Source organism: Podarcis bocagei (assembly GCF_964188305.1).
Source record: "Podarcis bocagei genome assembly, chromosome: 16".
In the NCBI taxonomy this organism is placed as follows: domain Eukaryota; kingdom Metazoa; phylum Chordata; class Lepidosauria; order Squamata; family Lacertidae; genus Podarcis; species Podarcis bocagei.
Genome location: NC_138142.1, coordinates 26,920,675 through 26,944,869, shown reverse-complemented (window position 1 = coordinate 26,944,869; position 24,195 = coordinate 26,920,675). Strand labels below are relative to the sequence as shown.

The following is a 24,195-nucleotide window of genomic DNA, read 5'->3' as shown; positions in this document are numbered from 1 at the left end:
GAAGTTCAGTCCGCTTGTCAAGTGAGACTCTGAGCTCCAAGCACCCTCTGAAGCAGGTGGACAGTGGAGGGTCAGCCCTTCATCGCCTGGGGGCAGCCTGGCTTAAGGGCGGCAGTAGCTGACCAGTGAGACATGATGATCTCTCCCACTGATGAGGTCAACCCATCGCACTCATATCTCACACTAATCAGGTTGAGACAGTTTGATAGATAGTAGGTCCTGAGCCAATGGGTTCCAATGTGAAGGACGGCGGCAACTCAACAACTCTATGATTCTGTTGTCGCCGGAAATCGCCCCCCCCACACACTAACACGTGTTTGCACAAGCACCACACTCACACATACACGCACCTCCCTTCCTAAGCCCAGAGGTGTCCCTTTAGAGGGCCATCCCTTAAAAGCCTTCCGTAAATAAGGAAGCGCTAACCTGACAGCTTCCTGCTATAATACTCCGCATCGCCCTATCTTTATTGTGAGTAGACCGGCCGACCTAGCTCTGCTGTCAATCGGCGGCCGCCTCAGCCAATCAGTGTTACCGAACAGCGCCCCTTGCGGCGGCCACGCAGGTACTGCAGGCTACTGCCGCTCTCTTCCCTTACCTTTGACAGCTCTCAATACAAAGTTTCCGAGTTCAATTGACCGTGACTGATCTAATCAAAATGTAGCAAGCTACTTCCTGAAGGCAAAAGTGCTTTGAACTTCAAGGACAATATCCTTTATAAATTCACTAAAAATCAGCCGTACTTCGGATTTTCACCGGACCACTTTTATTCTGCTGGATATTACAAAGACTATCAAAGGGGGGTGGCCTGATACCAAGCGGCCATAATCCTTTGACCGAGCAGTCACGTACCCTGCCTTACCTCCAGGTAGACGTGACAACCTTGATAGCCATCGTGATGGGTTCAGACAGAAGGCTATCAAGGATACAATGGACTGCATACTTTAGTGTATTCCGCACGGACTTTCACAAAGGAACTGTGGCCGGATTCCCCTCAGGGGGCAGGAAACTTCGTCTTTCTCCTTTGTTTTGTGTATGACTCATGCGGGGAGGGGGAAGGAGGCTCCGGCCCAGGTGTCAGGACACTCGGATTACCTGTACAACCCCTCCCCGACTCCTCCTATCTTTAATATAATCATGATGTAAATATGATGTAATTCTGAGGGTGTAACTTAGGGGATTAGCAACTAATAAAAGTTAGGGTCTCCCTTTGTTCGGGGCTTCCATCTTGCTTCACCTCGTGGGCGGTGGGAGTCCTGTCGCGACAGTCTTTTCTTTAATAAAGACCAAGCCTACTGGCTGCTGTTTTGCTCTGATTGCTCTAGTCGGTGTCTTCATTTGCCCAAGAGAACCCTCGGATTTTCCGGTAACACTGTGATATGTTAAAAATGCCCAGCATTGATTATGTGAAGTGGGAGAATTAATAAGTCATTTATGTGAAATCCACCGTCACTTGCTCTTTCTGACCACTAGGCTGCAATGTTATTCCAAATTTCCAAGGTGTGGCAAGCACCTGCAACTCTTTGCTTCACTGTTATATTGGGGCCACCAAATAAAATAAAATAACATCTTTCTTGGATGATTGATATAGCAGGGGATGAGGCAGAGGCTTTGAATAAGCTTGCCTGCCTGCTGGTTCTAAAGTCAATTTAGATCAGGGTGGCCCATGTGGTGTTTTCCAGATGCAGTGAACCTATGTCTCCCATTGCCTCCGACCATCGTTGTGGATGATGGAGGTTGGAGTCTGACAAAATCTGGAGGTCACCCGATGATTCTAGACTGTAGCCAGATTTGCAACTGAGCTGCAACACTCAGCTAATGAGGAAGGGAAGGATGTGCACGTAAAACATCAGCATAATTTGAAAATAACCTCTAAAGGTGGATGTGTGATTGTCAGCCAGGCTTCGGAGGTGTGAGCCACAGTTTGAGTGATAATATGTACAATGTTCTCTGTGAAGAACTGCAGCTGCTACATGCTTCCTTGACTACAGGATATGAAAGTGCTCCTTACTCCAATCAAATCAGAGGGGAGGGGGTTGCCTTCAGACTACCACTATTTTGTGGGACGGATTCAAGAACGTGCAGGGAACTTTTGGCTTGCACAATTACAGTCCTTTCAAGTGTCTGTTGCAGTAGTGCAACAAATCCACGTTAAAAAACCTGAACAACCAGGACTCTCTGCGGTTTGGAAACACATTGGAAAGTGTGGAGCAGATGAATGATTGATGGGAAGATGTATAAATAAATACACTGCGGGTAAATCATATTTACTGTCGTCGTTTAACTTCTTTTTGAAAACGGCTTTGAGGTCGTTACTTTGTTTTACAATCAAGTGGTATATCAATTTTAAAATATATAAATATAATAAAATAGCAACTGCACACAAATAAGAACGAGTGCTTACCAAGATTGGATACAATCTAACCTCCACATAGAATCACAGAATTGTAGAGCTGGAAGGGACCACAAGGGTCATCTAGTCCAACCCCTGCAATGCAGGAATCCTTTTGCCCAACGTGGGGCTCGAACCCACAACCCTGAGATAAAGAGGTTCATGCTCTGCCAACTGAGCTTTATGCAACCAAATCAGAATGAATGTGGCCAAGAAATCGGTTGCTGGAGGAGCCCTTAGCTTGTGTCAGTGGTGTGATATAGCACGCGCGTGCGCGCGCACACGCACACACAGTGAGTTGTTTAGGACAAGGCTGGAATATGCAAGGTAGCGAGATACACAGAGCTCATCAAGTAGAACTGGGAAAGATGCTAACAATCTTATCTACACTCACTGGGACAACTGAAGGCTTGTGATGCCTGTGGTGGATAAACACATTGATTTATACATGTGAAGAAATGCAAAAACAGTGTGTGAAATGGTACCGTTAGGAGAATCTGCTTACTCAGGCTGCATTAAGAATGTGTCAAGAACGGTTTGTGCAGGAAAAACAACCTTGAGACAGTTTGATAGAAAGTAGGCACTTTGTTCCCGCTGAATCAGGCATCCAGCTCTGATAATCCAGGCCTGCTTTTCCTAGGAGAACATGACTTCATTCTACACACGTGTAAAGCTAAGGCGAGGAAATGCCTCTGCATAAGCCTGTGTTATTTGTAGGCCAGTGGACTCTACTTTTGTGAATTCCCAGCTGCTGCTGTTTTTCTGACCTAGTAAAGCTGTCTTAAATCTTGCCACCCACTACTGTACTAGGGTTGCCACCTTTGTTCTGGCAAAATATAGGACAGGGTGGGGGACTTTTTCTTTTCATCTGGTGCTGAAGTGACTTTAAAACAATCCATTACAATCTATAGCAGCCTAACAGGATAGCCCCTCTGGAATTTGTCACACACGAATTTGTAAATCCGTCTGTGCTTTGCTACCCAGAGCTTAAATGCATCTGCTTTCACATAGCCTTGCATTTGGAGACGATCTCTAACTTAGCACACACACACACACACACACACACAGAGAGAGAGAGAGAGAGAGAGAGAGAGAGAGAGAGAGAGAGAGAGAGAGAAATTGAGGAGACATGAAATACAGTACAGGACAATCCTGTAAAGTGGTACCCTGGTTATCAAACTTAATCCGTTCTGGGAGTCCATTCGACTCCCAAAACCGTTCAAAAACCAAAGCGTGGTGAAAAGCTCCATGCGGCATGGGGCCCCCTCTATCTGTACCTCTACATAAATTTTCTCTACGTTGGGGTGGGGCAACTGGTATACCTGGAAGTCCGTGAGCTCCGTCAAGTTGCCTTGGTGCGTTGGGCCCCGGGACCTGGGGCTCTTGGATTGATCATCTGATGCCTGGTGTCGTGTGTGCCGAGCCCGACACACCCGGGCGATGTGTCCCGATTTTCTGCACTGCCTGCACTCTGCGTTGCGGAAACGGCAGGTCCTCCTCTCGTGACTCTCCCCGCAGCTTGCGCAGTTCCCTCCTTCTTGTTGAGGCAGCTGTGGTCTGTGCGCTGCTTGAGTCCGCTGCTGTACTCGGTGCACCTCCTCCCTGTCGGATCCTGAGTCGTCGGTGAGGTCTTCGTGGTGGACCCTCGGTTGGGATGGCAGGCTCGGCCGTGCCTCTTGCGTCGACCTCTCAGCAACTTCCGTTGCCAGGGCCTCCTCCAGAGCGACCTGGAACGTTAGGTCCTTCTTAGCGTAGAGGCGTCGTTGCAGCTTCTCATCCTGCAGGCCACCGACGAGGTGGTCACGAAGCATGTTCTCCAGCTCTGAGAAGTTGCAGAACCGGGCGGCTTGGCGGAGAGAGGTCACAAACCCAGTTATGGTTTCCCCAGGGGCTTGCCGCTTCGAGTAGAAGGCATTTCGACGAGCCACCACTGAGGGCTGCGGCGAAAAGTGCCCCTTCAGCTGTTCCATTATTGTTTTGTATGGAACAGTAGCGACGTCTTCAGGCGCAAGGAGAGCCCGGGCGATTTCAAACGTCTCCTCTCCGCAGACGCTGAAGAATATCGCCCTCTTCTTGGCGTCTTCTTCATCGGTGACCCCTTTGGCTTCTAGGAGGAAGGTGAAATGGGAGGAGTACGCTTCCCAGTCTCCAGATGCTCGGTTGAATGGTGAGAAGCTGCTGTTGGCTACCATTCTGAGTTCCTTGTGTCCCGGAGCTGAAGCCTGGATACACGGTGCGAGGCAGCGGTGCGGCAGGTGGCGGTGCTGCGGTGCTGTGTGTGGCAATCAGCTCAGCGGGATCCCACCTTCGTCGCCAGTGAAATATACTCAGAGTCGCAAAGTGATTTCATGCTCTTTATTCAGCTCATAGTGGTGAGGAGGAATGAATGCAAGTCCCCTCACAGTATCTGCTTTATATACATTATTTACACAATGGGCTGCACATGATTGGCTAATTCCGAAATTCTACTGTAAGCCAATCAGGTTGTGGATTCACTTCTATCTGGAGCAGGATTGGGTGGTTCCTGCCAACCAATCATACTGCTGCATTGTTCTAGGACCAATCAGACTGCTGCATTCTGAATCTTATTGTTCTAGGACCAATCAGACTGCTGCATTTTGGATCCTATTGTTCTAGGACCAATCAGACTGCTGCAGTTTGGATCCTATTCAACTCAGTACATAACACGTGGCTTCTGATTGGGTGCAGGAACTTCCTGCACTCAAGCAGAAGCCGCAGAAGCCATGCTGGAAGTTTGGCTTCCAAAAAACGTTCATAAACCGGAACGCTTACTTCCAGGTTTGTGACATTCGGGAGCCGATTTTTTCAGGAGCTAAGCCGTTCGACAACCAAGGTACCACTGCATTATACAAGACAGGTGAAAACCCTACTACACACATTGAACTTTAAGGCTTAAGGACTGGCAGCTTGTATTATGGGATGAGCTTTCATGTATTCACCTGTCCATTTTAGTCTGATGCATGCATCTGGTGAAGTGGGAACTAGTCCATGAAAACTTCTGCTGCATACCCTGCAACATTTTCCTGATGAAAATAGGGATGTCCTATTCTATCATCATCATCATCATATTTCTGCCCCACCTATCTGACTGGGTTGCCCCAGCCACTCTAGGTGGCTTCCAACTTACATTAAACCTAATAAATCATTAAACATTAAAAAACTTCCCTATACAGGACTGCCTTCAGATGTCTTCTGAAGGTTATATAATTACTTATCTCCTTGGCTCGGGGGTCGCATAACTCTATACCTTCCAACAATTCTCCAATGAAAATAGGGACATCCTAAGGGATAGTGGAACCTTCCAAGATCAAATCAGAAACAGGGACTGTCCCTGGAAAATAGGGACACCTGGAGGGTCTTCTTCCTTGGCATAACTGGTTGCTGCAGCAGACTCCTAGAACTAACCGCCCTTCTGGAAAGTGCATGTTTAGGCTGAGCATTGCAGAGGAGCTGTGCTGGTCTTTTGAAACTCCCACTTATGTTAGGACCAACAATTTAAAGAGGTCTTCCTGCACCCAACTCAGGATGACATTCTGTCCATCTGATAAAGTGCCTTTAAGCTGTCACAAAATGCTGCCATTTTTGCTGCATAGTGGGAACCCTTCTGAAAATGGTACTGTTCTGACATGCCTTCAGCACTTCATCTGCCCCCTCCAACCTGAAGCATGGCAGTTTTCGAACGCCCAATCTGTTGCATGGCAGGGATGGTCCTATGGAAGAGCAAGTTTCCCCCCAAGGCTGCCATGCTGCTAGGACTAATCCAGCATTTGGTACCTTGATAACTACCAGGAGTGTTTGCAGGTAGCCTGGGCAGGGGTGGGGGGGCTGAGTCCTGGGTCTTTTGTGCAGAGCTCTAAATCTTCTGCCCCTTGTGTTATGTACTGAAGTTCTCACCCTGGGCCAGCAGGGGGATACTGTAGATAGTTATGCAAATCAAAAGTGACGTTCAGTGATTGGATAGTTTTAGAAAATTGTTACAGTTACGTTGTACTGGAGCTCCATATAACCAGGCTGGCTGAACCCTTCAATTGAGTTCTGTTCTGGCCTGTGAATAAACAAGAGCTGTTTGAAGAATCGCTGTGTTGTCTGATATGCTCACCCACAACTTAACACCTTGTCCTCCCTTTCTGTTGCTGTTGTTTGTCATTGTTATCATTACTATTAAATTAACTTTCCATAAAGATCTTAGCAATGTTCTTTTGGTTGCAGTCAGATCAACAAAAGTCAGAGGCTGGAAAGTGTCCTCTGATTTTTTTGATCACGAAATTATTATAAGAGTTTTTGGCGTCTCGCTGTCATGGAAAGATTGACACATGATATGCATAAAGTGAGGGGCGAAGCTATATCTAATCAATTTGACATGGAACGGTTTCCATTCCTAATGCTCATAAATCCTTCTCTTGAGAGTTCACAACCTCCAACTACCCACCCAGGATTTTGGAGGGACTATATTAGATAGTTGTTTTACTGATTTTTTCTCTCTGATTTTAATGCCTATATATATTTTTTTCTTTTTTAAAAAATTATTTATACTTTTCAAGTTTATACATTTCACTAATTTTATACATTTTTACAATCATTTTGGCATTTCAAAACTTGACTTCCTTCCCCCTCTTTCTGTGGTTCCTTAAATTTGTTTTTAATATCTTCTGCATATCCACATTCACTTAATTTGCTCATTTATTCATCTCCTTTAAATATATACTCCTATGAAATTGCAGGTTATTACAATAATCCTGTCAATGTTTTTATCTGTTTATAATTTATCTGTAAACATTCAATAAGCCAATGGAAATGGTTTATATAAAAAATATATAAAAGAATATACTGTAATAATGACACCCGAGAGATCTGTAACTGCTTTGTCATTGCTGTTCTTTATCGTACTGTAATTTGCAAAATAAAAATATTTTTTAAAATATTATTATTATTATTATTAATTTGGTTGAGCGCAGTGCAGAGCACAGCACTGGTGCAATCCCAGCCAATCAACATCTTGATTTGACCAGAGGTATCAATACAAATATATTGGCATGTACAAATGTTATGCAAATTCATGTTGTGGGCCTGAGCTCAAAGCCCTTTAAGAAATGAGAAACACCTCTTATAGTGAGACACAACTAATGAACGTGAGAGTGTCAGTGTTGGTGACAAATTTTGCCGCAGCCAAGGAAGATGGTTTATTTACCTAAACTCACAGGTGGGCAATAGATTTATTTGGACCAACCAAAATATGTCATAAAACGAGAGGCATTTCGAGTTGGTGGGAACAGAGTGAGAAGAGGGGAGAATTAACAAAAAGGCGACTGGGTGTTGCAGGCCTGCATTTAGGCTTGCAGTCACACCATACATTTAAAGCACATTCAACACACATTTAAAGAACATGGCTTCCTCCAAAGAATCCTGGGAGTTGTCGTTTGCTAAGGATGCTGGGAATTGTGTGTGTGTGTGTGGGGGGGAGACTACAGTCCCCAGAATTCTTTTGGGAAAGCTGCATGCTTTAAATGTGCTTTAAATGTAAGGTGCGGATCTGCTGTTTGCCTCAAGATGCAGATTGCATGCACACTCTTCCCCTCTTTTCTACAGCGATGAAATCCTCTGTATTCTGATCTAGTCAATTTCACTCCAAAGGGGAGGAAGATTATGAAAGGATGCCAAGAAAAAGCCTTGTTCGATGAGTGGAGGGGGAGAATAGTGAGGTGTGGAAAATGTTTTCAAGTAGGTAAAATACCCTTGAACTTTAAAAGGACTTACATACATGCACCAGGAGTCTCTCTCTCTCTCTCTCTCTCTCTCTCTCTCTCTCTCTCTCTCTCTCTCTCTGTGTGTGTGTGTGTGTGTGTGTGTGTCTCCCCCGCTCTCTCTATCTCACACACTTTTTTTAATAGAAAAAAAATCAAAATTGCTCTTGTGCAGTTATGAAGCTGCATGAAACAGTCACTATGAGGGGGACATGAGAACGAGCCTTTTCTGTGGTGGCCCCCCATTTGTGGAATGCTCTCCCCAGGGAGTTTCGCCTGGCACCTTCATTATACATCTCTGGTGCCAGGCAAAAATGTTCAACCAGACTTTGGGCCGATTAATATTCTGCAGCCTTTTAAATGGTTTTTTTTTTAGTTATTTGATTTTTTGGGTTATTGTTTTGCTTTGCTTAATAATTTTGTGCTTTTATCCTCTATTTTCATGCTGTGAATCACCCTGGGATCTTTGGACGAAAGGTGGAGACATAGAGAGATGCAGCAGAATTAGGTGGTCCAGGTGGTTGCTTCTGATTGCAAGTGGTGAATGTGTGGATATGCCCTTTGCACGTTCAGCAGATGCTCCCTGACAGGCGAGCTTTCTGAGTGCAGGGAGTTCACCTCCTTCTCCCATAAGGGATGATTTGGACATGGAGTTCTTGGGAAATTATCGACACTTAATTTTGCTGCCTGATTAGGCTGGTCCTTCAATGCTCATGATGCGGTGGGTTGTCCAAGGATTTCTCCCTCCAAAGGGGCAATTGGGTGTTGGAAGCTTTTCAGGGGCTGGGAGAGGCTGTGTAGAGCAGAGGCAGGCAATGGCATGACCTTGACTGAGCTCTGGCCTTGTTGCCTCATAATTAACCCAGCATGAATCATGAATTGTTAATGCTATCGATTGGCTCTTTGAATCCCTCCGCCTGTGAATTCAATTTGAAGATGCTTTATGGGCAGGAAAAGGAGCAGCACAATGCAAATTGAAAGGCTCATTTGAGCCCAGAGGTTGTTGTCAAGGCCAGCAGCAGCAGCAGCTGAATGGAAGGCTTTGCTGCAATCCGGGATGTGACTGGTTCGAAACTCAACTCTGCATGAATTTGCAGGCTGTTGTAATGGTTAAAGTGGCTGTAAAGCACTTTGAATGCTGTAGGCTTCCCCAACCTGGTGCCCACCAGATATTCTGGATTATGACTTCCATCAACCTGGAGTTGTAGCACAAAACATTGGAGAAGGGTGTTGCATAGATAAAAACAGATATTTTGGAGGGGTTTCTTTTTTTTTGCAGGGTCAGTCTAGATGATACACTAGGTCCCTTCCAGGCTGTCTTACAGACGAGGCTGCAGAAGCATCCAGAAAGTTCCTTTGTTAACATAATGACCTTGGCTGGTCAGTTAAGTACTGCTATTTACCATATCCAAAGATACCATATCTGTTGCCATAGGAACAAATGGGCAGCATTTTGCTACCTCACGTGCCTGGATGCCAAGTTATTGTAAGATGGCCAAGGGGGGCTGTATATGGGATAGTTTTATGTTTAAGTTTGCCTGATGCTGGAAGCTGGGGACACAGAGGTGTGTCTTGCTCTGCACTGGACCCCAAGCTGTGGCTTTCCTGGAAACCTAACCTAAGCAACTTCTGTTATGGTGCTAATACTGTGAGCCCCTCCACTCTATGCTCAGGTTGTAAATATATGTGTAAACCAAGCCATATATCTTAAGGATGTCGCAGTCTCCACTGACTGTCATTCCAAGGAAACTGAATCCTGGGTAAGCATAGGCATCCCTGGAGTCTGCCGCTGCTTGGAGACTGGAGCGCAGGCAGCAGTGAGTTTCAGAGACTTTCTACAAATTCAAAGAAGCTAAACTCAAGCTTAGAGACTTGAAGCTTGTAATTAAATTTGCAATTTTTTGGCAAAATGGGCCATGGGCAGGCATTTGCAATTACAAATGCAAGCCAGACTTGGGAGATGATTGTTTCAGCGTGACTTTTTAATATTTAGTTACTGCTAACAAGGTGGCGGAGGTGGAAAGAGAAAGATGTAACAAGTTTCTCTTTTCTCTATAGAGCTGGAATAGTTTGCACCAGTCCAGATGCTTCCATTTGGGAACAGGGATGCCACTCCCCTCCTTCGGTGGGGAGGTCAAACCGCTGCATTAGCAGCACCCAAGTAACATGCCTGGAAGCTCCTGAGCTGCCCAGACAAGACCCCCTCTCAGCCTCACTGATAGGAAAGCAGAGCAAGACATTTGGCACCAGCTTGGCTGCAGGAGTTGCCAGGAGGCAGCTTTTGGGATTACACATTGGAGTTGTGCAGGGTTTTTGTTGTTTAGTCATTAGTCGTGTCTGACCCTTCGTGACCCCATGGACCAGAGCAGGCCAGGCACTCCTGTCTTCCACTGCCTCCTGCAGTTTGGTCAGATTCATGTTTGTAGCTTCGAGAACACTGTCCAACCATCTCGTCCTCTGTCGCCCCCTTCTCCTTGTGTCCTCAATCTTTCCCAACATCAGGGTCTTTTCCAGGGAGTCTTCTCTTCTCATGAGGTGGCCAAAGTATTGGAGCCTCAGCTTCAGGATCTGTCCTTCCAGTGAGCACTCAGGGCTGATTTCCTTCAGAATGGATAGGTTTGATCTTGGGACTCTCAAGAGTCTCCTCCAGCACCATAATTCAAAAGCATCAATTCTTCAGCGATCAGCCTTTATGGTCCAGCTTTCACTTCCATACATCACTACTGGGAAAACCATAGCTTTTACTATACGGACCTTTGTTGGCAAGGTGATGTCTCTACTTTTTAAGATGCTGTCTAGGTTTGTCATCGCCTTTCTCCCAAGAAGCAGGCATCTTTTAATTTCGTGGCTGCTGTCACCATCTGCAGTGATCATGGAGCCCAAGAAAGTAAAATCTCTCACTGCCTCCATTTCTTCCCCTTCTATTTGCCAGGAGGTGATACTCCTTAGCTTTTTCTTCTCCCAAAGATATTCCGCAAGACTGCGGAGATTTAGGGTCAGAGTTTTCCTTCTCCTAGTTAGGCTACCTTCCCAGGTAGATGAGTCCCACCTGCCCCTGACAAACCTCCATAGCACATGCATAAACCACCTTCTTGACCATTGACTTTGCAAAAATATTTATATTTTTTAAAACCCATTTTCCGTCTATATGGTTCCTCCTTTCTTTGTGCACCTCAAATTTCCTTACACAAAACACCCACTTTACTACTACGGAATGTCCTCAAACATTCACCTTTGAATGCAGAGCACGATACTTTTTCTTTCTTATGACCTGCACGCCACCTCACTCTTCCCTGCCACACACACACACACACACACACACGTGTGTAGGTAGCTAATTACAGCTGTGAAGAGCCAGCTGAGCTGTGTCTCAGCAGCCCCCGCTGAGTGCTCACTTAATTCTCCGAAAATTCACTTCTCAGTTTGAAAAGACAATAATAGCTTAAGAATAATTGACGTGTTAATAAGAAGATGCTTTGAAGTTGGCATTTCCTCATTTTGGTGAAGCAGAGGCTGCGTGGGGGGAAGTAGTTCTAAGCAGAGGCAGGAGAACAACCTGGGCAGAGGAGTTTAGTGCGTCTGTTGGAGAGTCTCCCTAGAAAGGTTGCCAACTTCCATGTGCAGGGAGGGCTCCTGTGCCTTTCAGCAGCTTCTGGCTGTGCTGAAATTTAGCAGGAGACTTTCCCCATTGCTTTGCCTTCCGATGTTTGAAGAAGCTCCCCCTGTTCAATTTCTGTAACAGGAGGTGGTAGTTAATACCACAGGAGCAATGTCAGATTAAGAAGTTGGCAAATCCATTGCCTACTCCTCCCTGCAATGGCTTCTTCTAAGCCCTCCTCTTCCAGCCCCCCAGCCAAAGGGACAGGTAAGTTGTGGCCTGGGGGAGAAACTGGACGTCAGACCTAGCTTGGATGCTCACCTGAAAGGCAGAGGCGCACCTGGAGCGGCACACATACTGTGCACCCAGGGGTGGGCCATGGGGAGCATCCCAGGGGGTGAGCCACCCATGGTGGGCTGTTTCCTGGGCGGCGGCAGGGGGAGAGGGAGCCATACTGCTTTGCCAGCAGCCTTCCTCCCTTCCCTCTTCCTTTGGCAGCTCGGGGGAGGCTCCCCCCCCCCGGAAGCAGCCCAGGAGCGAGGGGGCAATGGCGCCGCCCTGCCCGTGACTCCCAAGCCTCCCCATAGCTGTCAAAACGAAGGGGGGAGGGGGGAAGGCCGCCGGCAAGGCAGTGCAGCTCCGCCCCTCCCCCCGACAGCTCGGGTTAGGCTTGGGAGTCACGGGCGGGCAGCACGCTGAATGTCACCCCCCTCAGTGATGACACCCAGGACGGACCACCCCCACTGTCCCCCTTCCTCTGCCCCTGAGGAAGGGGGTGGTTTTTTTTTTTGCTTCAAGTCAGGGTGGTAGTAGAAGCAGACTTGTGGAACACAGGATCCTATGATGCAAATGTGCCTATGTTGCCTTATGCAAGTGCGGGCTGACTTTCAGAGGATTGGATAGCTCAGTTGGTTAGAGCGTGGTGCTGATGAGGTCAAGGCTGCAGGTTCAATCCCCACTTGGGACAGTTGCCTATTCTTGCATTGCAGGGGGTTGGACTATATTACCCTCAGGGTCCCTTCTATCACTCTTGCTGCCAGGGCTTCTTGTGAGCTGTGGGGCGCCAACAGAATTTCCTGGGATCAGGATGTAGTGTGTGCATTGCCCCCCCCCCCAAATCTGGGGAAACCTATTGTTGAGAACTGTAGCTTGTGCAGCTATTTAAAAAACAGAGACTCATCTTGTCCAACACTGACCGTGACTCCTGTCTCATTCTTTCTCACCCACACCCAGCTCCAGCTTGTGCTTCTGGGCAAATTAAGGTGGTGGGTGGGCAGAGACACACAGGCACTGTGTCTTGCAGTGTACCAAACAAAGATATTTTTTAAAAGGGGAGAGGGACGTGGCATGAGATATGGTGAACTGAATCAGCCCCCACCCCAGCTAATCCATGCTTTTCTGGCCTCCCAAGGACCCCCCCTCCATCTTGGTGATTAAAATAGGCCGAGCCCTTGGTCTCTCCCCCAGCCCAGTACACCAAGAGGGTGCAGACTGCCCCCCTCCTAACCCATCATCAGACTGATCATTTGAGGAGGGAGTGATCAGCTGGAGAGAGGGAGGGGAGTTGTGTGCCCAACATTCATAGGAAGAATGTGGAGGGGAGGTCGCACAGACCAGCTGCTGCTGTGTGGCCCCAAAAAGTTTTGAAAAATGTGAACGTGGCCCCTGGAGCTCCCCAAAGCCATTAGCCACCCCTGGACAACACCCTGTGACCTGGCAAAAGGTTGCGTGCAAAGTGTTGAGAAGCGTTTGGGCATTTAAGCAGCAACCAGGGAGCCAGAGTTCAGAGTCAGGCAACAGGCATCTGGTCCAGCCTTCTGCTCTCATAGGGGCCAACAAGATGCATGTGGGAAACCTGCAAGTGGGACCTGATCCCAAGATCCCCCCCCCTCCTGTGGCTTCCAGCCATTGGTATACAGAAGCATTATTGCCTCTGACTGCGGAGGCAGAGCAGGGCCATTATGCCTAGTAGCCGTCACTGTCTCCTGTGGAGGGGAGTTCCACAATTTAGCTCTGCACGGCGTGAAGAGGTCCTCTATCTGTCCTGAATCTTCTTCCAGCGTTCAGTTTCTTCTGTCTGAGGGAGAGAGATGCCATCACACCCACACAGACCCTCCCTTGATCCACACGCCACTCACAGGATTGTCTTGATGAGCTTTTATATAGAGATATTTATATAGATATTTATATATAGATTTCGTTTCTTTCAAGTGAAATTTCTGTGGATCCCACGTTTCACCTGCTGGTCTCATCAAAAAACCCCATGATTCTTCAGATGCCGACATGCCGGCCGGCTCAGTTCAGTTCCTCAGTGTGGAGTCGAAATGATTTGCGCTCCATTATTCCGTTTTGTTCCCTCACCCACGGGCGGGAGGAGGAGGAAGAGGGGACCTCACCCTGGTTCCCCTCCCAGCCCTCGGTGAACAACCCTGTAAACAACACACCATCTGAGGCCAACATGGCCATTTTGGACTACAACTCCCATCAGTACGTGCTGGCCGAGGCTGATGGGATTTGTAGTCCAAAAAAACCAGAGGGCTACCATGTTGGTGGCAGCTGGCCTAGGTCATTCTGGTGACTGGGATTGCTTTGTACATCACATGTGGGGGGAGGGAGTTGAACTGCTCCATCCCCCCCAAAAAAGGTTTCTCCCACCCCCATTGCTCTGCAATTTGGCTTGAGAAGAAGTCTCTGTTTTGGCAATTGTAATGAGTGATTAAGGAAGTGAGTGATGGAAGAGGAAGGGAGGGTCCTAACCCTGCTCCCCTCCTCCCCAACCATAAGGCAATGCTGGACCTGAAATGTTCATTCTAAGAGGTGTGGAGGGTGGGGTGGAGCTCTGAGGAAGGAAATCTGTCCTACAGAAGATTTTTCCCCCCGAGGTTGGGGAGAAGCATGTAGTGAAGTCAGTAGTGGGCAGCAGCAGCAGCAGCAGAGGGAGGTGGTAAGGAAACGATGGCATCCCTAGCACAACTCCCCGCCCCCCACCCCCGCTAAATTGGTCCATGGGGTCTGGGCAGAGGGCGCATGTGCATCTATGGAGATGAGGTCTCCTTCCCCACTCAGGTCTGTTTTCTCCAAGGCTCCACTTCTGGTGGAGGGGGCTGAAATTGCCATCACTTTCTTGAAAGGAGGCAGCAGCTGAAATCCCCCCCTCCTCAAAAAAAAGGGGGCTTTTCCTTGTCTGCCTCCTAAATTGGAACCAGCGGGCGCTTGCTGTGTCTCCCTGACCCACGTGATCACTCCCTCCCTCCCTGCTGCCATGCTTTTATTTCTGTGCGCTTCCCCCCCATCTGAAGCATTCAGAATACAGGCCTGGCAAGGGATAGTGGGGAGAAGGTGAAGAGTTTCTACAGAAGGAGGGGCTTCGTTGCAAGGGCTTGGGTTACAACGGAGGGAGGGGAAACAGCAGTTTTCAGTGGGTGGTCGTGTGCGTGCGAGTGGGACAAGTTGTTCTGCTTCTGGAGCAGGGGAGGGCTGGCTATTCAATCTCCAAGATCAGGTCGTCCCCTTCCAAGCTCATCTCTGGCTTGACGTAGATCTTCTTGATGGTCCCCGTCAAGGGCGAGTTGACCACTGTCTCCATCTTCATGGCGCTCAGGACGCAGAGGGGCTTCCCCTTCTCGATGGGGTCCCCTTCCCGCACTTTGATGTCAATCACCTTCCCGGGCATGGGGGCCCCAATCTGGCCTTTGACGTCCTTCAGGGCTTTGGGGTGGAAATGCATTTCCTGGAGTAGAAGGGAGAGAGGAGAGGAATGATACGCCAGGATTGCTTTTCTCAGTCTGGACTACAACGCCCATCAGCCCCAGATGCTGGGGCACCAAGTAGAGGCTGGTTGATGGGAGCTGTAGTCCCAGGGTATAAATCGGAGTTGGAAGGGAGCCTGGGTCATCTAGTCCAGTGTTTCCCAAACGTTTTTGGGCAACGGCACACCTGCTTACCGGAAAAAAATCTCGCGGCACACCACCATTAAAGCCCCGCCCCGTGACGTCAGCGCGCAGCGTCACGCCGGGAGGGACGCACAAAAGTGAACGTTTTTTCCCTCCCCCTTGCCGGGGTGGGAGGAGGCAGCAGAGCGAGGGCAGCTGAGGCGGCGGCGGCAGCTGAGGCGGCGGCGGCTGCGATAGCGGGCGGAGGAGGAGCCGTCGCCGGGAGTTGCTGCTGCTGCTGTTGCTGCTGCTGCCCGGACATGCCGGCCTCCTCCTCCTCCGCTGTCTCGCGCTCCTCCCTTTTGCGCGCGCTGCCCCGCCGCTCGGCACCACCACCGCGGAGCCGCCCCCGGCTCGACGCGGATCCTCGCCGCCGCCGCCTCTCGCCGCCGCCTCTCGCCCGCCTCCCTCCCACGGCACACCAGCCGGTGTCTCACGGCACACTAGTGTGCCGCGGAACACCGGTTGGGAAACACTGTCTAGTCCAACCCCCCGCAATGCAGGCATCTCAACTAGATCATACTTCTTTTTGTGTTCAATTCTCAAACCTTTATTGGCATATAGACAAGATTCTAGTAAGGCTCAGTACAATAAAACCACTCAGCAAAATCTGCAACTAACAATTTAGATAGTGTTGAATAATATTCATGAATCCTCAGTGCATATATGACAGATGGCCACCCAACCTCTGCTTAAAAACTTCCAAGGAAGGGAGAGTCCACCGCTTCTCGTGGGAGTCTGTTCCACTGCTGAACAGCTCAGCTCTTACTAAGGCCAAAGATTTAGACTGAAGGCATAGCCTAGACTTCTCTTTTGATTTCTTTGTGTGTAGAATTTGGTATTTCAACTGTTGTTTTTTTGACACAGGAGCCATTGGACTATGCCACCCCCCTTATTTGAAACAGTACACTCCCTATACAGCTGACATCCTATCAGTCCTCTGGACATGTAGACTGGCTCATAGATTGCTTAAAAATGTAACTGGAGATAGAGATGCACGGAGGAGGAGGAGGAGTGGGAGTCTATTGTCGGCTTTCAGCGGTTAGCCAAAAGAACCTCCATGTGTATCTCTCCTGTCACGCTGGAAGTGGTTTCCTTCATGCCCCCTCTTAGGGATCTCCTGGATGGATCTGGCTGAGCCCTCTGTTGGGAACAGGATGCAGGGTAAGGTGCTGGATCAGATGAGAAGGGACCAGGCCCCAAAGGGATGCAATACCAGCACTGTATTGTCATTTGTTAAATCACCGCTGGTGAGTAAGAATTGTATTTTCAACCCCCTACTTACCCACCTCTGAGGCTGATTGTTACTGGCATTTCAGTGCTGATGAATCTTGTTATTTTTAATATTTGCATTGCTGGTTGCAAGATTTTTTTTCCCCAGGAGGGCACGGATGAATTTTAATGATTAGAGAAGCATCCAAATCGAGCAAAACAAATGCACCCGAAAGGGCACTCGATTCATCTTCCCGAACTGCAAGTCTAATCTTGCAAGCTGTGATCTGGATCTTGGCGCCAGCTTGTCCACCCACTTATCTATCCCTGGTCCTTATTTGCTCATGGCTAGCCTGCTTATTTATTACCTGTTGGAAGTCTGGGTGCCACTCAGAAATGGGGTTAGCATGGCGTTTAAATAGATAGAGACCTCTAGATTATCCCCATACCTTTGAACTCTGTGCTGACCTCATTCTACCCTTTGAAGTTAGACTGATACTTTTTAGGTTGCATCCTATTAACAACTTCCTCCTGCCAGTCTCATTTGACCTTGAGAAGCGAGGCCATTTTGGATTTATCTTCTGAGAACGAGGGGGCAAGCATGGCTTCTTTGGTTCTCCAACTAGACAGTTAGCTAGGACTATAGAACTCTTTCCTATCAAGAAGGAGAGTGTACCACCTCTTGTGGGAGTCTGTTCCACTGTCAAACTCTTTCCTATTAATTTGATGCCTTCATACCCCACCTTTTCCCCAAGGAGCTCAAGGTAGTGTGCCTGGTTCTCCCTCATTTTTTAATCCCCACAACAACCCTGTGAGGTGGATTGTGACAAGAGGCATCAGTGACTGGACTTCAAGGTCATCCAGTGAGTCTCGTGGCCGAGTGGGGGCATTTGAACCCCAGTCACTCCCATGTTCTAGTCTGAAACTCTAACTACTAGACTACCACTGGCTCTCAATAACCATAAGCTTTCTTGTTTTATTTTATAGCTTTCAACTAAATGTGTGCTCCAATCAAGGGTTCAAGGGCCTTCTCGGTAGTGGCACCCGCCCGTGGAACACCCTCCCGTCAGTTGACAAGGAAATAAACAACTACCTGACTTTTAGAAGACATCTGAAGGCAGCCCTGTGTAGGGAAGTTTATAACATTTGATGTTTGATTATGGTTTTATAATTTGTTGGAAGCCACCCAGAATGGCTGGGGCAACCCAGTCAGATGGACGGGGTAACAACAACAACAACAACAACAACAACAACAACAACAATATACATTTAACTAAAGTTAGCTTCTGCTGCAGCACGCAAAATCCGCAGGGTAATCTTACCTTCATGGCTTTTGTGTCCTTGACCAGGATGGAGCGCAGTTGCCCATTCATTTCAAAGAAGACCTCCCTCTGGCCAGCCCGGTTTAAGTCTCCCAGCGCTAAGGCTTTGATGTGGAGGGTCTTGCCACGTTCCAGCTCCACCTACATGTTGGGAAGACAGTGAGCTCTGAGTTCCCTTGCCCTGGAGGGCCTGCTAGGCTACAGCTCAGGGGAAGAGCATCTCCTTTGCATGCAGAAAGGTCCCAAGTTCAATCCCTGGCATCTCCAGATAAGGCTGGGGGACACCTTCGGGAACCTACCGAGAGCTGCTGCCAGCCAGTGTAGACAGCACTGAGCCAGATAGATTTAGTAGGCAGCTGTTTCCTGTGCCTTTCTGTGAAGAGGATACTGAGCTAAATGAACCTACGGTCTGACTGATGAGGCAGATTCATAGAATCATGTAGCCCAACTCCCTGCAATGCAGGAATATGAAGCTGTCCTATACGGGGATCAAACCCGCAACCTTGGCGTTATCAGCACTGCACTCTAACCACCTGAACTATCCAGGCTGATTCCTATTTAAGACCAGCCCTTTATGCAGAAACATGCAGACTAGAACAGTGCTTTGTTTTTGAGGACACGACTTTAGCTCGGTGACCAAACATCTGCTCTGCAATAACATTTCCAGGCTGGGTTAGGAAAGACGTCCAGTCTGGCTACGTGGTACTGCTGCCCCAAAGGTACCTTAGTGTGGGGAGGGGCAAATAACTGTCCCTCATTGAGACATTGCCAGCTTCTGAAAATGGTCCCCCCCCACCCGCAGATCACTGGGGAAGAGCACCTACACCCAGGTTGGAAGCGCCCCACTCCCTCTGCCTCTTGGCAAAGGGGCTTGTGTGAACCTCTGCCCCACCACCCTTCGGGTCACCTCAAACTCTTCCGCGATCTTCGGCCCCTCCAGGAAGAGGCGGGTGTTGAGGCATTCGACGGGGCCAAAGTTGGCTGTGAAATCCTTGAACTCGTTGAAGACCTTGGGGTACATAGCAGCTGAGAGAACGTCCTCTGGGGTGATCTCTTCTTCGTGCTGTTCGCACAGCTCCTTCTCCAACTTCACAAAGTCCATGGGGGGAAGTGAGGCTCCCGGGCGGCCCTCGACGCGGGGCAGGTCTTTTAATACCTGGAGGAGTGCAAAGGAGACAACAGCTCGTGTCCCTGATGGGGTGACTCAGGCGGACTGGTCTTGACCAGGGGCTGAGAAACAACTGAGGACCAGAGATCCCTACCTGGAAACTCAGACAGGGCACTGCTGAGAGAACTGCATGTTCCAGAGGTGTGCTTTGCTTATGTAAGAAATGGGCCTTTTAGTGTTGTGCCTCCAGCCCTCTAGAAGCTGTTACCAGCCGAAATGAAGAAATATCTTCTAATGTCTTCTTGCTTAAGAAGGATTTTCCTGAGGTGTGACCCAGTTAATCCCACTCAAGAGTAGACCTTCTGAATTTGGTGGACTTGATGTAACTTAACTCTGCTGATTTCAACGCATCTCCTCAGAGTATGACTGACCTGGCTATCTCCCTAAATACATAAAAATGCCCCACCACCACAGTGTAGGATTTGCATGAAATCAGGATGGGGAAAAGGGAGAGGAGGAATTGGTGGTCTAAAGCAACAAGAGAAGTTTGAGTAAAGCAGCGTTGCAGGGAACTGAGAAGAAAATGTTGGTTGAAGAAGCTGTGGGAATGGTAGGGGTATGAGGGGCTGGGGGTTTGTGTGAGGGGTAAAGTGAGTGGTGGGAGTTATGAACTGATTTATTTTGGTCATTGACCAGAGGGGTGGTGGGAGTAAGAAGAGGCTTTGTTGGCAAACAACATTAGTGGCAGCCCCATGTCTGATATGATTATCATCCATGGAACCCCAATGTCAGGGAATGGTCTGAAGACGAGGACTGGGGGATGCATTCTGTGGCAGACCAGCTTCTCTCCAATGGAGAGCTGGAGGGGGAAGAGTTGCCTCCCTTGTTCACAGCGTGTTCAGAAGCAGAGAGAGAGGCAGGAGCTGAACAGCTTAGGGGGGAGTTACCCAGTTATGAGATAATGACAACAGAACCAGAAGGGAGGGGACAGCTAGTGGAGACGTCTCTTGAGAATGTGGGGGACCTCCCCTCGGACTCGGAGATCAGAACGTATCAGAGAAGAAAGGAGTCAGAGGGAGGGAAGAACTTCCTGTTGGTGCCCAAAATACTGCAGTAGCCGGAAGAATGATTAGACTAGGCAACTGCTTCCTTAGGGAAGTTGCAGAAGGGAGGGGAGAACTCTCCATGCCTGACACCAAAGGTGCTTACCTTGGTGCGGAAGGGCTCTGGGAACCCACCATAGGGGATACCAATGTAGCCCTGCAGGAACTCCACCACTGAGAGCGGGAAGGAGAGCTCGTCCGCCTGAGCCTCCACTTCCTCCCGCGTCAGGTTGTTCTGGACCATGAACTGCGCCAGGTCGCCCACAATCTTGGAGGAGGGTGTCACCTTCAGGGAGCAGGAAGGGGTGGGGGGAAGAAGAGGGAAAAGGTGAGAAGACGGCTCCCTCTTGGGAGAGGGCCGATGAGCCACTGGTTCTCCCTATGGTCAAAAGGCATAGAAATTTTACAAAGCAAATAAATAAATAAATCCATCCATCTGCCGTGGATGTTGCCAAATTCTAGTGTCACGGGAAAAGGAAAAAGCCTTTCTCCATCCACTTTCTCCACGCCATGCAGAATTTTGCAAACTTTTTTCTCCACTCGCCTTTCCTCCAAATTAAAAAGTCCCAAATGCTACAATCGGCCTTCACAGAGGAGTCGCTCCGACCCCAAAGCACAAAGCCCCCATGGAATCTTTATCATAGAACTGCAGAGTTGGAAGGGACCACGAGGATCATCTAGTCCAACCCCCCGCAATGCAGGAATCTTTGGCTCAAGGTGGGGCTCGAACTCACAACCCTGAGATACTTTGGTGCCCTGGCTGCCCCAAAGGCCCGCCCTTCCTCCTCTCCTTGCTGTGGATGGGAGGGAAGCCGCTGGGAGTTGGGCCCTGGACGATGCGCCACTTACCTTGATGAGGTCCCCGAGGAGCTTGTTGGCCTCGACATAGGCCTTTTTCACCTGCTTGAACTTGTTCCCCAGCCCCATGCTGTGGGCCTGGAAGTGGAGGTTGGTGTACTGGCCTCCGGGGATCTCGTTCTCGTACACATCCGCGTTGCCGGACTTCATGGTGGCCGTGCAGTCAAAGGAGGCATAGAGGCCCCGCGCCATCTCCCAGTATTCACTGTAGTCAAACACTTTCTCTATCTGGATGCCTGAGTGGGGGGAAGAGAGCTCTATGTAGTGGGGTAGGAATGGGCAGTCTTGTTGCTTTAGCCCAGGTGGGGAACAGTAGCTATTGGGGTTAGCAGATGCTGAAAGCCTTCTCCTCCATGCATCTGTCCAATCCTCTTTTACAAGCCATGGAGGCCAGCCCTTCCATTAGACAGGATGAGGTGAATACCTCAGGGGGCAGATGCTAGGGGTTGGGAATCAATGACGAGGTGCTGGGGGGCAGAATTGTGCCTGCATTGCACCCCCTAAGCTGCTCTCAGGGGCAGTGGAGGGTGTGGCCCCATCACCAGTCTTGAAAAAAGATACAACTGCCAACTGGTTGGCTCTTATGTGTAAGGGAGAGAGGGAGCCATTTTGTTCTTTGCCTCAGGCAATCAAATGTTTTGGGCTAGCTCTTTTTGAAGCCTTTGCCACATCTTGCAGTAGCAATTTGTTAAATGTGTCTTATTACCCACCCTTCAACAAAAGATCCCACAGCTGGTTACAAAACAATCAGGAGTTTTAGGAAGAAGTGTCCAAATTCTTAATAATTTAAATAACATCAAAACCGTCTCACTAACACCAGAAGCAGCATAGAGTTACTCAATAAAAAGGTAAACCATCAGAATTTTCAAAAGCTGTAGTAAAAAGACATGCCTTTAGATAGCTTCCAAAGTATGGGTCACATTCACACCACACATTGAAAAGGCTATGCAAATTAAATAAAGCAGATTACATACATATCTTTTGGGATTGTTCTCAAATAGAAATATTCTGGAAAACCATTCAGGCTAATATCTCTGATAGGTTAGGATATTATATACCCTTTGGAAGCAATAATATTTCTGCTTGGTCATCTAAAATAGGTTATTATAGAAAATGATCAAGAAACAGTGTTCAACCTTATAACTGCTGCTAAAATTATAATAGCTAAAAATAGGGGGAAGCATATTTCCTAATACATCTGAATGGATTGAGAAAATTTGGCTTATAGCAACTATGATTAAGCTAATTTATTGTAAAAGAATACACCTAAACTAACCTAACAAGTTTGTGGGGGGGAAATGTATTTTTCTGGAACGTTTCAGAACAAGTTCAGTGATAATACCCAACCTTATGCTGCTTTCAATGTGCTGTAACAGTATTTACAGCCATGATGGCTTGCAGTGGTATCATAGCGCTTTAAATGTATGGTGCCTCTGCGGCCAGGGACAGCACTGGCGCCAGGGACAAACTTCAAGGTCTTCTGCTTCCCTTCCTTCAAGAGGAAGTCCTGCCTCTCTAATCTCTGGAAGCCCCTCCCTCATCCCTGTGCCCGATTCCCGCACCTGTGTCGTGCTCAGTCCCGCGGGTGCAGGCCACCATGGCGCCCATGCTCGGCTGGGAGGTCATCCCAGACATAGCGTCCACGGCAACGTCCACAATGTCGGCCCCTGCGGCGGCGCAAGCCAGCATGGAGGCCACCCCGGCGCCCGAAGTGTCGTGTGTGTGGATGTGCAGCGGGATGTTGGGGAAGTGTTCGCGCAGCGCCGACACCAGCATGGAGGAGGCCTGTGGCTTCAGGACGCCGGCCATGTCCTGAGAAAGAGAGAGAGGCATTCAGGGAGGCCGAGGTGGGAACTGCAGAGGGATTTGGTGTGAGGGCAAGGTGGGGGAGGGTAAGGCCAGGGGCAGGGCTTCATTAAGGGAGGAGTCAGTGAGAGGGGAGGAGCCGAAGCACAATATGGGAGGAGCCACAAGGAAAAAGGCGGATGCAGTGGGAACCAAAACAGGGAATGGAATGAGCCCCTCCGCTGTGTGGGGTTCAGACCAGTGGCGGGCCTCCTTTTACCTTGATGGCCAAGATGTGGGTGCCAGCTTTGACCAGCTCCTCGGCCAGGTTGACGTAGTAGTCCAGGTTGTACTTGGTCCGGCTAGGGTCAGCCACATCCCCCGTGTAGGAGATGGCGGCCTCCACCACGCCTCCTGCCTGCCCAGCCGCCTCCATCCCCAGCAGCATGTTGGGCAGGTAATTGAGGGAGTCAAAGACCCGGAAAATGTCCATCCCGTTCTCCTTGGCCACTTGGCAGAACCTGAGGAAGGGAACATGCAGGATCGCTGAGGGGAGAGGGCTTGGGGCACAAGGGGGGCACGAGGGAATTCCAACCCCCATCCCCCACATCCTATTTTATAGAATGCCATGTTTTGCATTTGCCTTATAGATTCGCAGAATTGCAGAGGGTCATCTAGTCTAACCCCCTGCAATGCAGGAATCTTTTGCCCAAGGTGGGGCTCGAACTCATGACCCTGGGATTAAGAGCTTCATGCCCTACCAACTGAGCTATCCAGGCAGAATCGGTATTTAAGCTACTTAGTTTAACGTACATTGTAAACTGAGTAGAGATTTGCTGAAATGTAAGTGGCATACAAATACAAACTGGGCTGTAGCTCAAATGGTAGAGCATTTGCCTCACATGCAGAAGGTCCCGGGTTCAACCCCAGATGTCACCTTCAAGTAGGGCTGGGAGAGACTCCATGCCCGTGATCCCAAAGAGATGCTGCCATTTGGGGTAAGAAATACTGAACTAGATGAACCAATTGTCTGAGTCAGTCCTATTTTCTCCCCAAACTGCTCACCTAATTTTAGAAAATGTGCTTATCCTGCATAATTGGGAAGCCGGACTGCAGATCATCA

At 48.8% G+C, this 24,195-nt stretch overlaps 1 protein-coding gene and 1 long non-coding RNA gene across 12 annotated transcripts in view; both read right to left on the bottom strand.

The window, feature by feature from the left end:
• The window catches only part of LOC308576354, a 251,618-nt gene that overhangs the window by 22,916 nt on the left and 204,507 nt on the right, over positions 1-24,195 (bottom strand). The gene's annotated exons all lie outside the window — the stretch shown is intronic.
• PC (pyruvate carboxylase) overlaps positions 13,895-24,195 on the bottom strand; it is a 268,658-nt gene continuing 258,357 nt past the window's right edge. For all 11 annotated transcript variants that reach the window (XM_081175517.1, XM_081175510.1, XM_081175511.1 and 8 more), the window contains 7 exons: positions 23,353-23,593; positions 22,850-23,099; positions 21,279-21,523; positions 20,536-20,715; positions 19,126-19,374; positions 18,219-18,359; positions 13,895-15,482 (listed from right to left, as the gene is read on the bottom strand). In XM_081175517.1, the coding sequence (XP_081031643.1) occupies positions 15,234-15,482; positions 18,219-18,359; positions 19,126-19,374; positions 20,536-20,715; positions 21,279-21,523; positions 22,850-23,099; positions 23,353-23,593 (1,555 nt within the window). In that variant the 3' untranslated portion in view covers positions 13,895-15,233. The remainder of the gene's footprint in view (positions 15,483-18,218; positions 18,360-19,125; positions 19,375-20,535; positions 20,716-21,278; positions 21,524-22,849; positions 23,100-23,352; positions 23,594-24,195) is intronic.